Here is a 13,525-nt window from a genome sequence, read left to right as displayed (position 1 = left end):
GTCTGTGGATTAACTGTTGTGCTTTGTGTCAAGATAGCACTAATTTTTCATATTGTCAATATTGTGATCTTTTCTAAGAGCTCAGATAATAAAAATCAGAATGACGACAATACTAACACCAGCATGACCCAGACATCACTGAACAAGAAGGCTAAATGACTGTTCCTAGTGACAGATGGAGGAACGTATACAACTAGATTAGATATGTAAGTAACCAAAACATAGCATATTGTACAACATGCCAAAAATAATTTGGACCTAGAAATAAACCATGCATATATGGTCAATTAACATATAACAAAGTAGCCAAAAATATACAATCTAGAAAGGATAGTCTCTTCAATAAATTGTGTTGGGAAAACTGAACAGCTACATGTAAAAGAGTGAAACTGGACCACTATCTTACACAACACATAAAAATTAACTCAAAATGGATTAAAGAGTTGAATGTAAGACCTGAAACCATAAAACTCCTAGAAGAAAATATAGGCAGTAAACTCCTTGACTTTAATCTTGGTGATGATTTTTTGAATCTGACACCAAAAGCAAAGGCAGCTAAAGCAAAAATCAACAAGTAGCAAAACATCAAATGTAAAAGCTATTTCACAGCAAAGGAAACTAGCAACAAAATGAAAAGACAACCTAGTGAATGGGAAAATATATTTGCAAATCATACATCTGATAAGGGGTTAATATCCAAAATATACAAAGATGCCATACAACTTAAGAGCAAAACAAAAAAAAATCCAATTAAAAAGTGGGCAGAAGATTTGAATAGACATTTTTCCAAAGAAGACATCCAAATAGCCAACAGGTATATGATAAGATGCTCAACGTCACAAATCATTGGGAAAATTCAAATCAAAACCACAATGAGATATTACCTCACACCTGTCAGAATGGCTATTCTCAAAAAGATAAGAAATAACAAGTGTTGGTGAGGATGTAGAGAAAAGGAAACCCTCATGCAGTGTTGGTTGGAATGTAAATTGGGTTAGCCACTATGGAATACAGCATGCATGTTCCTCAAAAAATTTAAGAATATAACTACCATATGATCCAGCAATTCGACTTCTGGGTATATACCCAAAGGAAATGAAAACACTAACTTAAAAAGATACGTATACCTCCATGGTCATTGCAGCAGTATTTACAGCAGCCAAGATATGGAAACAATCATCCATCATCCTGACCAAAAATGTGATATATGTATATATATATATAAAATGAAATATTATTCAGCCATAAAAAGAATAAAATCTTGGCATTTGCAAGAACATGGATGAGCCTCAAGGCTCATATATTTCATTATGCTAAATGAAATAAGTCAGACAGAGAAAAACAAATACCATATGATCTTACTTACATGTAGAATCTAAAAAACAAAACAAAACAAAAAACAAGCTCATAGATACAGAGAACAGATTGGTGGTTGCCACACATTGGGGTGGGGGATGAGCAAATTGGCTGAAGGGGGTCAAAAGGTACAAACTTCCACTTACAAAATAAATACATCATGAGGATTTAATGTACATCATGGTGACTGTAGTAAATAATACAGTATTTTACAGTTTGTTTCTTATAGTTGATTTCTAATCTCATAGCACTGTGGTCAAAAAAGATGCTTGATATGATTTAAATTTTCTTAAATTTACTGAGGCTTACTTTGTGGCCCAAGATGTGATCTATCCTGGGAATACTCCATGTGCACATGAAAACAGTGTGTATTCTGCTGTTTTCAGATAGAATGATACATAGATATCAATTAAGTCCATAGGATCTAATGTATCATTTAAGGCCTGTATTTCCTTATTGATTTTCTGTCTGGATGATCTGTTCATTGGTGTAAGTGGGGTGTTAATGTCCCCCACTATTATTGTGTTACTATCAATTTCTCCTCTTATATCTGTTAACATTTGTCTTATATATTGAGATGTTCCTGTGTTGGGTGCATATATATTTACAATTGTTATGTCTTCTTAGATTTATCCCTTGATCATTGTGTACTGTCCTTCTTTGTCTCTTATAACAGTCTTTATTATAAAGTCTATTTTGTCTGATATGAGTATTGCCACTCCAGCTTTTTTTTGATTTCCATTTTCATGGAATAACTTTTTCCATCTCCTCACTTCCATCTGTATGTGTCTTTAGATCTGAAGTGGGTCTCTTGTAGACTGCATATATATAGGTCTTGTTTTTCTATCCAATCAGCCAGTCTCTGTCTTTTGGTTGGAGGATTTAATCCATTTACATTTAAGGTAATTATCAATATATATGTTTTTATTGCCATTTTCTTAATTGTTTTGGGGTTTTTTGGTCTTTTTCTTCCCTTCCTCTTTTGTTCTCTTCTCTTGTGATTTGATAACTAACTTTACTGTTGTGTTTGGATCCCTTATTCTTTTTGTGCGTGTATCTACTGTAGATCTTCAGTTTAGGGGTTGCCATGAGGTTTTGATATAGCAGTGTATATATAAGCAAGATTGTTCTAAGTTGCCAGTCTTTTAATTTCAAATGCATTCCCAATATCCTGCATTTGTACTATCTTCTCACAATTGCCGGTTTTGATATATTTGTGTGCAGATTATTTCCTACCTTTACTGTATATTTGCCTTTACTGGTGAGCTTTTCCATTCATATATTTCTTGTTTCTTGTTGTGGCCTTTTCTTTTCCACCTAGAAAATTCCTTTAGCATTTATTGCAAAGCTGGTCTGGTAGTGCTGAATTCTCTTAGCTTTGGCTTGTCTGTAAAGCTTTTGATTTCTCTGTCAAATCTGAATGAGAGCCCTGCTGGGTGGAGTATTCTTGGTTGCAGGTTCTTCCCTTTCACTTTAAATATATCATGCCACTCCTTTCTGGCCTGTAGAGTTTCTGCTGAAAAATCAGCTGATAACCTTATGCAAATTCCCTTGCATTTTATTTGTTGCTTTTCCCTTGTTGCTTTTTATATTTCCTCTGTCTTTTATTTTTATCAATTTGACTACTATGTGTCTCAGTATGTTTCTCCTTGGGTTCATCCTGCCTGAGAGTCTGCGCTTCCTGACTTGGGTGACTGTTTCCTTTCCCACGTTAGGGAATTTTTCAGCTATTATATCTTCAAATATTTTCTCAGGTCCTTTCTCTCTCTCTTCTCCTCTGGGACTGCTATAATGAGATGCATTTAATGTTGTCCCAGAGGTCTCTTAGACTCTCCTCATTTCTTTTCATTCTTTTTTCTTTATTCTGTTCCCTGGCAGTGATTTCCACCATTCTGTCTTCCAGGTAACTTATCCGTTCTTCTGCTACATTTATTCTGCTATTGATTCCTTCTAGTGTATTTTTCATTCCAGTTATTTTACTGTTCATCTCTGTTAGTCTGTTCTTTAGATTTTCTAGCTCATTGTTAACCATTTCTTGTATCTTCCCAGTCTGTGCCTCCATTCTTTTTCCAAGATTTTAGATCATATTTACTGTCATTACTCTGAATTCTTTTTTGAGTAGATTGCCTATCTCCACTTCACTTACTTGTTCTTCTGGGGTTTTATCTTGTTCCTTGCTCTGGGATATATTCCTCTGCCATCTCATTTTGTCTAACTTTCTGTGATTGTGGTTTCTGTTCCACAGGCTGCAGGGTTGTCATTCTTCTTGCTTCTGCTGTCTGCCCCCTGGTGGATGATGCTGGTCTAAGGGACTTGTGCCAGCTTCCTGATGGGAGGGCCTGGTTCCTGCCCACTGGTGGGTGGAACTGGGTCTTGTCCCTATGGTGGGCAGGGCCATGTCAAGGGGTGTGTTTAGTGGGAAGCTGTGGGCTCAGGAAGACTTTAGGCAACCTGTTCACTGATAGGTGGGGTTATGCTCCCATCCTGCTTGTTGTTTGGCACGAGGCATCCCAGCACTGGAGCCTATAGGCAGTTAGGTGGGGCCAGGTCTTGGTGAGAAAATGGCAGCCTCCAGCAGGGCTCATGCCAATGAGTACGCCCCAGAACTACTGCCACCAGTGTCTTTGTCCCTGCAGTGGGCCACAACCACCCCCAGCCTGCGCAGGAGACCCTCCAATACCAGCAGGTTGGTCTGGTCCAGGCTCTTATGAGGTCACTGCTTTTTCCCTGGGACCTGGTGCATACAAGACCTTGTGTATGCCCTCCAAGAGTGGAGGTTCTGTTTCCCCAAGTCCTGTGGAATTACTGTGATCAAACCCCGCTGACCTTCAGAGCCAGATGCTCAGAGGGCTCCTCCTACCAATGACAGACCCCTAGGCTGGGGAGCCTGACATGGGGCTCATAACTTTTACTCCTTTGGGAGAACCTCTGCGATATAATTATTTTCCAGTTTGTGGGTTGCCCACCCGATGGGTATGGGATTTGATTTTACCACTACTGTGCCCCTCCTACCATCTTGTTGTGGCTTTTCCTTTATATTTGGATGTAGGGTATCCTTTTTGGTAGGTTCCAGTATTTTTCTGTTGATGGTTGTTCAGCAGTTAGTTGTGATTCTGGTGTTTTTGTGAGAGAGGGTGAGGTAACTAACGTCTTTCTACCCAGCCATCTTTTCTCTGCCTCCTTTTTTTTCCCTTTGTGCTTAGTCTCGTTTCACTCCCTCATAAGGTGTCGAGTGCAGAGGCTTTGCACCCAACACTTCAAACCAGAGTGCCCAGTGTGAAACGGCTGTGCCGACATCTCCGCTTAGTGTGCAGAAGCATTCAATAATACAGTGTTGCTTATTTAAAAGTTGCTAAGAGATTAGAACTTAAAAGTTCTCAACACAAGAAAAAAAAATTTGTAACTATGCATGGTGACAGCTGTTACCTAGACTCATTACAGTGATTATTCTCCAAGGTATACAATATCAAATCACTATGTTGTACACCTGAAACTAATGTAATGTTATACATCAGTTATATCTCAATTAAAAATATTTGGATTTGGGTATGGTGGAGAAGGAGCTGTGAAAGCTACATATGGAGATGGAATCTCAAATGTCTGCAGTGAGACAAGCAAGTATTTCTAAGTCAATCATATTTTTCTGTTTCCTAAATGAAAAAAACAAATTGTCTTCCCAAAAGATAGCAATGTTCAAATAAAAATAGCTACCACTGAATTAGTTTGGGTACACCACAAGAACAAAAATGTTTTATCTATTCATTCAGTTTCTTGATTGCTCTACAAAACTGAGTGAAATTACATTTCCAGATTCATAGATTGCAACTAAAATGCCCAACGGGAGAAAAAAGAGTTATTTTGATAACATCTGTTGACTCCTCACAGTGAAGTAATGATTCTGTCACATTTTACCAAGTGAATGTGGCAGCAAAATATTGCCCCCAGCTCTTAGGTAATTTGGTTTCCAGAACAGAGTTTCAAATAGGCTTCTGAATTTCTATGAAAATTTTAATAAAACCATATAAAACAAAAAGATTTTTGCTATCTTGCTCAAATACAAACTAGACTTTGCTCATCTATATGTGTAGTTAGCAGACAGGGCAAATGTAAATTTTTGCAAGTTCCGTTCAGTCTGTAATTTTCTTAATGAAGAAAAGAAAAAGATCTCACTTGCCAAATGTCCTGTACACCTGGTACACAACACCAAAAGGAGTGTGATTTGTTTTCCTGTGATATAAAGGCTTTCATAATGAAAGTTTCAGTCAGTTTCAGTTTCCTCAAAACGCATAAGCACTTACCAAGAATTTTTTTTTTAACTTCACAAAATGGAAAGAAATTGCTTCCTTAAACAAGTGTAGAAGACGACTGTACTCCTTACTGACCATAAAAGATATGTTAAAATATTTAAGATGTAAAATCTTATTTTTAAAAGTTTGGACAAGAAGAATGTACTTCTCTAATTTTGAAATTCATAGAGGATGAGAATAGGAAAAAAAGTGTGTAGTGAAGCAGAAATTTATGTGCTATTTCTCCAAAACAATCTGATGACCTGTGAAGGGGCCATCAGGATTATAGAAAAGGATGCACTGACTGCACCTGGGTAGTTCTATGATTTGCACAGGTTGTGACAACTCATACAATGAAAAAATGACTCATATTTTTGGAAATAAGACTGCTTCAGAACTCAAAAAAATGTAACCAGAAATGGGTAAGCAAGTTAAGAAGGACCTTCTCAGTTCCTTTATTAAAACTGTAATTTATGTGGAATTCAACTTAGATTTCACTAATTAAGATTACTTCTGTGCTTTAAAGCATGCTCCCTGAGAAAGAGAGATTTAACACATGACATCCAATGTGCTTTGGAGTGTATAAATATGATGGGCCTTATAGACATGGACAGCCTATAAGATGAATTTAAATATGCAAAGGAGCTGATTGACAGAGAGGTGGCCTACTAGAATAAGCCTGTAGAAACAAAGAGAATGAGTTTTGAAGAGCTGCAAAATAATATTTCCAAGCCTGAAAACCTGCTGTATCTAGTAAATAAGACCCAAGTATCCCATGCTCAAATGCTTTTGTCAAGATACTTAGCTTAATGCCACCATGATGGACTGACACCAGAATTCAGTAAATGTGGGTTTGTTAAAACAGAGCTTCAAGTCAAAATGAATTTTACATTTGATTCTATTCCATTTTGCTACTACTTAAAAGAAGAATGTCTTATAGGCTGCAAGCAGTTCAGAAAAGTATAACTGGAAAATGAAACCAAAAATCAAAAATATGTCTGACTGTATTATGGCACAGAAGGAAGCATGTCAATGCTATTTTCATTAAATATGAGCATATCTTTAATCATTCCTATCATATTTATATTCTTTCTCCTTTCTAAAAGTCCTATGTTTATGTATCTTAAGAATAAACAATAAGATAACCATGCAAAATTTAAATATCTAGTAAAGAATTTTTAAAAAGAGGTAAAATAAATTGCTGTATCAGAGGTTACATTATAAAATATTCTCATTATAAAGCATTGCTGTTTTTGCTCACATATTTTATTTTTTAATTGGTTGTTCTATAAACTACTATTGATCAGCACTGTTTACTAGTTCTATTGCTATTTCACTTAAATAATAGCAATTTATGTAACGAAAGTACACAGTACAGAATAATATACAATTTCAAATGAATGCCTATTCTTTCAACATATTTATGTGAAAATAATAATATACGTGTAGTTGTATATGTTAAATGATTATGTTTATTTTTTGGTCTGATACACAGTCTGATACAGCTGTGTTTTAGCTGTCTGAAAAGTTACTCACCCTAGGTATGCCCCCCACTAATAGTCAGGCTACACATAAGTCTGCCCAGGAGTTCACCATTTAATTGCCCCAAAAGAAAAAGGGTTTGTAAAGGTAGACAGACCTCCTCTTCTCCCAGGTTACTTTAGGTGGGCTCCAATAACCTTCTGGAACCAGGGACTATCCCCCACCTGTTCCCAGTCTCATCCAGGCCTGCTTGATCTCAAAATACTACTCAGGAACCCTAGAGGGGATATCCTAAAGGGAAATTTCTAAAGATGAGATTGTAGCCCCTAAAATGCAGGAGAAAGGAGTAGCCTTGAAAGATTCTGGTGGCATTAATATTACAATGACTACTAACATCATTTAAAACTAGGAATATATGAGACAATACAAAGTGAATAATCTAAATTAACTAATCAAATTATATGCACGGGAATTTCTACTTTTAAAATTTCCTACCACTAGTTACACTTTTTGTCAGACAATTTTGTAGACAATTCCTACCACTAGTTACACTTTTGTTAGACAATGTCAGTTAGACAATGTTTGTTAGACAATGTCAGACAACTCTTGATATATAAAGAAGAGTTCAAACTTAACTGTCTTAGAGTCTTTTAAAATCTTACAAGTAAAGTAAAACCGTATTTGTTGACATTAGTTGCTTTGCAATGTGACTTGGAACCTACAACCGTAATTTATTGTCTTACATATTGTCTTTGATTAATAAAGTTTTAAAGACACTAACCAACTTTCCTCCTGTGTCCATCATCAATACTTCCAAAATCTTTTGCCATCGGCTTGCAACGAGGAGGAGCAAACCCCATTCTACAATGGCAATGGTTAAAATTGTTGCAGACCTAGAATAATCAGAAAATAGAACAATTTTTATGTACAAAGATGGTTTTCAATAGAGGCCAATTAATATTCTACACGTATTCAACAGAGAATTTATTCCAGAGAATTTATCCATTCCAGAGAATTTACCTTAAATAGACAAATTCAACAAATTTTCTCTTGACATTTCCCATACTGTAGAAAGTATATCTGGCTTCTGTTGCCAAATCAATTTTTGCCAAATAAATTCTTTTGCCAAATAAATTCTTTCAACTCTCCCCACAGCCAGACCAAACTATTGTCAATCACCAGTAACATGCCTCTAATTATCATTTACTTCCTAGCTTCACAGAACAGCCCAGACACTAAATTAATGAGCAAGACCAGCAAGAAAATCCTAATGACCTTTATTTACCATTTCCTGCCTTCTCTCTGTAAAAATAAGATCATTTTGGTTAGATGGTAACACATAGTGCTTATAGCACATCCAGCCCACATATTTACCAAACATCTTATACATCCAGAATCATCTTAAATGTTTCTACTTTATCTTCTCTAATAAACAGTTTGGCAAGATTTCTCAAGAAGATAAGATTGAAGTTATAATTTACAAACTGTTAAATGACACCAAGCAGCATGAAAGTGATCAAAAAAATTATTCAAATGATTTCTTTAAATCTCCAAACTGTTTATTGAATTGTTCAAAGCATGTTGCTTAAAATGAAAACTGAAATTACTTACTCCATTTGAATTACAATCTCTGGTAGAACTGCAACTCTGAAAATTGACATGGTATTTAAGCTCTACACATTGAAATCTCAGACAATACTGAAAGAAAGCAAAAGAAGTAAAAAACAAATTCAGTCAAACCATCAGATTGTGTGCATAGATAATACATAAGAAAAAATTCAAGAAAATTCAAGAATTTGTATTACCAAGAATTGGCATAAAAATCCAAAACATAAAGTAATAATTGTGACTGCATTGAAATAAATGTGAAATAAGCTATATGCTTTCAGATTGTAAATGTATAGTCTTATATAAGAAGTTGAAACTTTTATTTTCTTACCATCTAGCACCAGAAGTCCTCTTAGAAAGAGAAATATCTGGAAAAATAATTTGATTAGTCCCTTCAGTTCAATAATTATCTGAGAAGCATTTAAAAAATACACGGGCCTGGGTACCTCCTGAGACTGTTACATTAAAATCTCTGGGGCCAGGGGCCAGGTGATTATCATGTGCAGTCAGGGTTAAGAAGCATCGAGTGGGAGGCTGAGGTACTAAAATCATTGGTATGAGGAGCGAAGGAAGGTAAATTACTATTCCATATGGGGAAAAAAATGAGAAGCAAGGATAACAGGTAGTTATATGAGGTAACAGGACAATGAGAGACTCCCATGGGTGAGATGGCTAAAAGGCCTTCTAAGAAAAGGAATGTTCAATGTGTGAATTACATTGTCCTAATTTATGGCATTAAATTGTGTGACCTTTCCCAATTATACAAAATTTTTCAGTAAACTCAATACTTTACGAAAGAGTTTTGTTCTTTGGTGAGTTGTGTCTTTGGATCATAATAACAGGGTATGCAGAAAGAAGAGGATCAGAATTCTGAAATAGAGATTTGAGCCAATATCATTTACATTTCAAGGGGAGAGAGATCTCAGGTCTTATTTGTATCTATATGTTTCCAAATGAGCAAGATGTGACAGATACTTGGATTCTTTTCTTGCACTATTACCAAAGAGCATTATATAAAAATAAATTTGAATTGAGCAAGCAAACCTTGAGACTTTCTCTCAAAAGAAATGTAAATTTATTTAATTTTCCAGAGTAGCTCTTGGGATTAATAATTTCTAGGATTCATTAGAACATTAAATGGTTGTTAGATATATTGTTTGTTTATAGGATATTAGAACATTCTAAAACATTCTAAAATTATAGTATGCTATATTATTAACTGTTAATACTGTTCTCTTGTTCTTATGTATAACATAAGTGATAACTATAATATGTTACAGCAGAATATAATATTGTAAAAATAGTATTCAATTTAATTAAAACATTCATCTACCAATCAGAAAAAAATCGGAGTTGATTATAGGAAGTTAAAATCAGTGTAACTTTGAAGGTTCTATTGAAACAATGAATACAATTCAAGAAAGTTGTTGCAAAAACATTCCAAAGGAGGAAAAATGCTTGATCATATAATAACTTACTCACCCCAAACTAGTATTCACATGAGATCTTCAAATGTTAGCTAAAAAATTACTCCCTATAGTGCATGCAAGAGCACTTGATTACATATTGCCGAACATAAAAAAATGAGCTGTATAAAAATTACTTAAAAGTAATGTTGCTGTTAAAAAGAGGTGTGGAGGTCATTAAAAACAAATATTGCTGGAATAGTGCTAATATACCTGTTAAAAATTGTCCACACTTGTAAATAGAGAAAATTGGAGAACCACATTTCTTTTCAATGTCATTTTTGAACATTCATTAAAGGACCCATCTAAGGTAAACCTAAAGGTTATTTAATTTATTTAAGGAATGTACTTTGTATAACTTGCTAGTCAGTACTGATAAGAGCCTAGATTTTGTGAACTTATATGTTAACATAGTTTTTGTCTGGCCGATATGTAAATGAGTTTTGTCTGATTGAAATGATAACCCGAAATTACGGTTTTATTACTCTATAGGACATTAGCAGATTTTACTTCGAACCTAACAACTGTATTTCAACATTCTTCCACCTAATGCCTCTAAAGTAGGGTGATTCCCAAGTGGCATCAAAAATTTAACTTGGCTGATTCTCCATTTCTCTGAGTTTTTTTCTTCTCATTTTGGTTTTTTGTTGCTTTGTTTTTGTTTCTGATTCTTGACCAAGTCAGTAAGTCTGCTCAGGATGTGTATATATTTGTGAGTGCTTGTATATATGCATATACACATGTGTATACACATACAATTTTGCTTAGTTTATATATTACAGAATGGCTATACCTTTGGGTTGTATTAACTTGTTCATTTTTGTCACTTTAAAAAGAAAATGAGTGTGACTGTAAGGGATTGTATTAGGTGTGTATGAGTTTTTAGGCTGCTAACTAGCTTCTGTATGAGAGGCAGAAATAAATTATCTACCTTTACATCTTTCTGAAATATAACTTAATTGGTTTAAAAATTATAATTACTACAATTAGGACATGCCAGTAGCAATAATGGCAGAAGACAATTATGTCTCAGGATAATAGGATGTGTAATTGCTTCTCAAAAGACAAAACTGTTTTATCCTAATGCTATATCTGGTTGTTTCAGAATATGAAAGAGGACAGTGAATGTCAAGGCTTGAATGAATATGGAAAATTATAGACATTTTGTGCAAGGTAACCTTGGTTTTGTTGATAATACCTATGCACAAGAAAATAATGATTCTGAAAAAAATTTAGCAACAATTGTTCAATTTTGGTGGGGTCATTCATAAGATAATTTAAAAAATATCCTTGTGAATACCGTAAAGCCTCATACTATATTGATGCACAATTAGAATTTGGGTTTTTAAAAATTCTATACATGGAAATTGCTTGTGAAGTATTCAGTTTGCTCTTTACAGTGGTAGTCCAAGGTTTTTGTTTACTTTCTATAAATTTACCTGGATGGCAGAGATTCAATATTTCACCAGAATAATTTTCTATGCTTTGTATTATGTAAATGGTTATTTTTAAAAACCTCCCCGTTTTTTGAAAGAGCTAAAGTTCCCTATAATTTTAGTACCTTTTCCTATTTTATGCAAGCTCTTGCACTGTCACTTTGATTAACAGGGAGTTAAGCAATTTTTACTAGATAACCAATAATCCTTTTTAATTAAGTAACCACCTTGGACAACTCTGGTGACTTTACCTTACCAAGGTCAGAGTCTAAAGTCAAAAATATTTTTTTTTCTTCATGATTTTAATAATACCTAAAACTATCTTTGAGATTTCTGAGATTGCCATCAGAAAATAACAGATTTGTTCTCTTATCTCATAAATATAAGAATGCTAGAAATAATTACAATTTGTTTGGTATTCTCCATTATTTATTTATTTTTGTAAGATATTAGTTTTTTAATGAAAACTCATCATATTGTAATGGCTTTTTACAAAATAAGAGAAACTATTGTTCCTAATTGCAGTTGGGAAGAATTTTACAATATCTTTCTTTTTTTAATTCATTTTTAAATTTAAGTAGTTAATTTACAATGTTGTGTTAGTTTCAGGTGTACAGCAAAGTGATTCAGATATATACATATGTTTTCTTTTTCAGGTTCTTTTCCATTATAGGTTGTTACAAGACCTTGAATATAGTTCTCTGTGCTGTACAGTAGGTCCTTGTTGTGTACCTAGTTTATACATAGTAGTGTGTATACTGTAATCCCAAACTCCTAATTTATGATATTCTCCATTATTTCCTAATAGATAGCAATGTAAGAGCTGCATAGGAAGAACTGTCAAAGAAATTCAGCCAGCCTTCCCTAGGTTAATTTTAAATGTTATTAATATAAGCATAATTAATGTTCTTAGCATAAATGTTTCATATATTGTACATGTAACTAGAATGGACTGAATGCTTGTAGAAACTCAAGTCCACTTCTCTTCATAATATTTTCTTATCCTCAAGAGAAACTTTGATCAAACTCTTAATAAATAGTTATTATCACACCCCTGTCTGCAAAATAAGAGATTTTGCTTTTCTCCATTCCCATACTATTGATGACTCTAATAAATGAACCATTCAAACTTTTCAGGCTTTTGATCAACTGGTAGTTTGTGCTTTTCTCTAATGTTTACCTAAAGTTTCTGCTTTCAGGTACAGGATAGAAACTAGGTCTTCACTGACATGTAGAAAGGATCATATCAGGTATTCTACACTATTTGAATTCAAGAATTAGACTCACAGGTACAGGATATGGTGCTTAAGCTGATACTGAGGAGACAATTTCAGAACACACCATATGGCTGAATTAGGCTTTATTGGAATCCTTTATATCCAGGAATATAATGCCATATGAAAGCAAACTGCTAACTCAAAATCCAGGGGAATAAGAATCAATTATACAGGGCTAAATTAAATAATGAGAAAAATTAACTGTGGTTATACATTTCAGATGATATATCAGAAAGCCCTTTTTCTTTCTTCTTGATGCATTTCTAATCCTCAGTTTATTAGCTATGCTTTTATAAACTGAAATGAAACATTTTAAAACTAGGAACTGGTTCTCACTAGTGCCCTCAAATTCAGAAACAATACATTTACTGTTCCTTCACTTTTTATGGCAATGCAATTATTTATAGGCTCAATAATGGTCCACCATTACCCTCCTACCATAAATAACTAGAAAACTAGACAAATTATAGAAAACAACTATTTTTACACATTGGACTATAGGCAGAACAAGACTATGATCTCTGAGAAAAAAATAAAAAACAAATGAGGTGAGCCCTCCTATTTTCCAGGCTCTTTGCTTGGAGGCAATTTCCTGATTAAGGTGTAGTGAGGAG

The 13,525-nt window shown here is 34.3% G+C and overlaps 1 protein-coding gene across 5 annotated transcripts in view; it reads right to left on the bottom strand.

Moving 5' to 3' along the window:
* Nucleotides 1-13,525, bottom strand: part of LOC113628890 (disintegrin and metalloproteinase domain-containing protein 5-like) — a 171,080-nt gene that overhangs the window by 54,985 nt on the left and 102,570 nt on the right. For all 5 annotated transcript variants that reach the window (XM_027122884.1, XM_027122888.1, XM_027122887.1 and 2 more), the window contains exons 17-18: nucleotides 8,736-8,822; nucleotides 7,906-8,017 (exon numbers count right to left, since the gene is read on the bottom strand). In XM_027122884.1, the coding sequence (XP_026978685.1) occupies nucleotides 7,906-8,017; nucleotides 8,736-8,822 (199 nt within the window). The remainder of the gene's footprint in view (nucleotides 1-7,905; nucleotides 8,018-8,735; nucleotides 8,823-13,525) is intronic.

This window comes from Aethalodelphis obliquidens, unplaced genomic scaffold (assembly GCF_003676395.1).
Source record: "Aethalodelphis obliquidens isolate GAN/ISIS:26980383/991018 unplaced genomic scaffold, ASM367639v1 scaffold25, whole genome shotgun sequence".
In the NCBI taxonomy this organism is placed as follows: domain Eukaryota; kingdom Metazoa; phylum Chordata; class Mammalia; order Artiodactyla; family Delphinidae; genus Aethalodelphis; species Aethalodelphis obliquidens.
The sequence above is the reverse complement of the archived record's forward strand: the minus strand, read 5'-3'. Positions and strand labels throughout refer to the sequence as shown.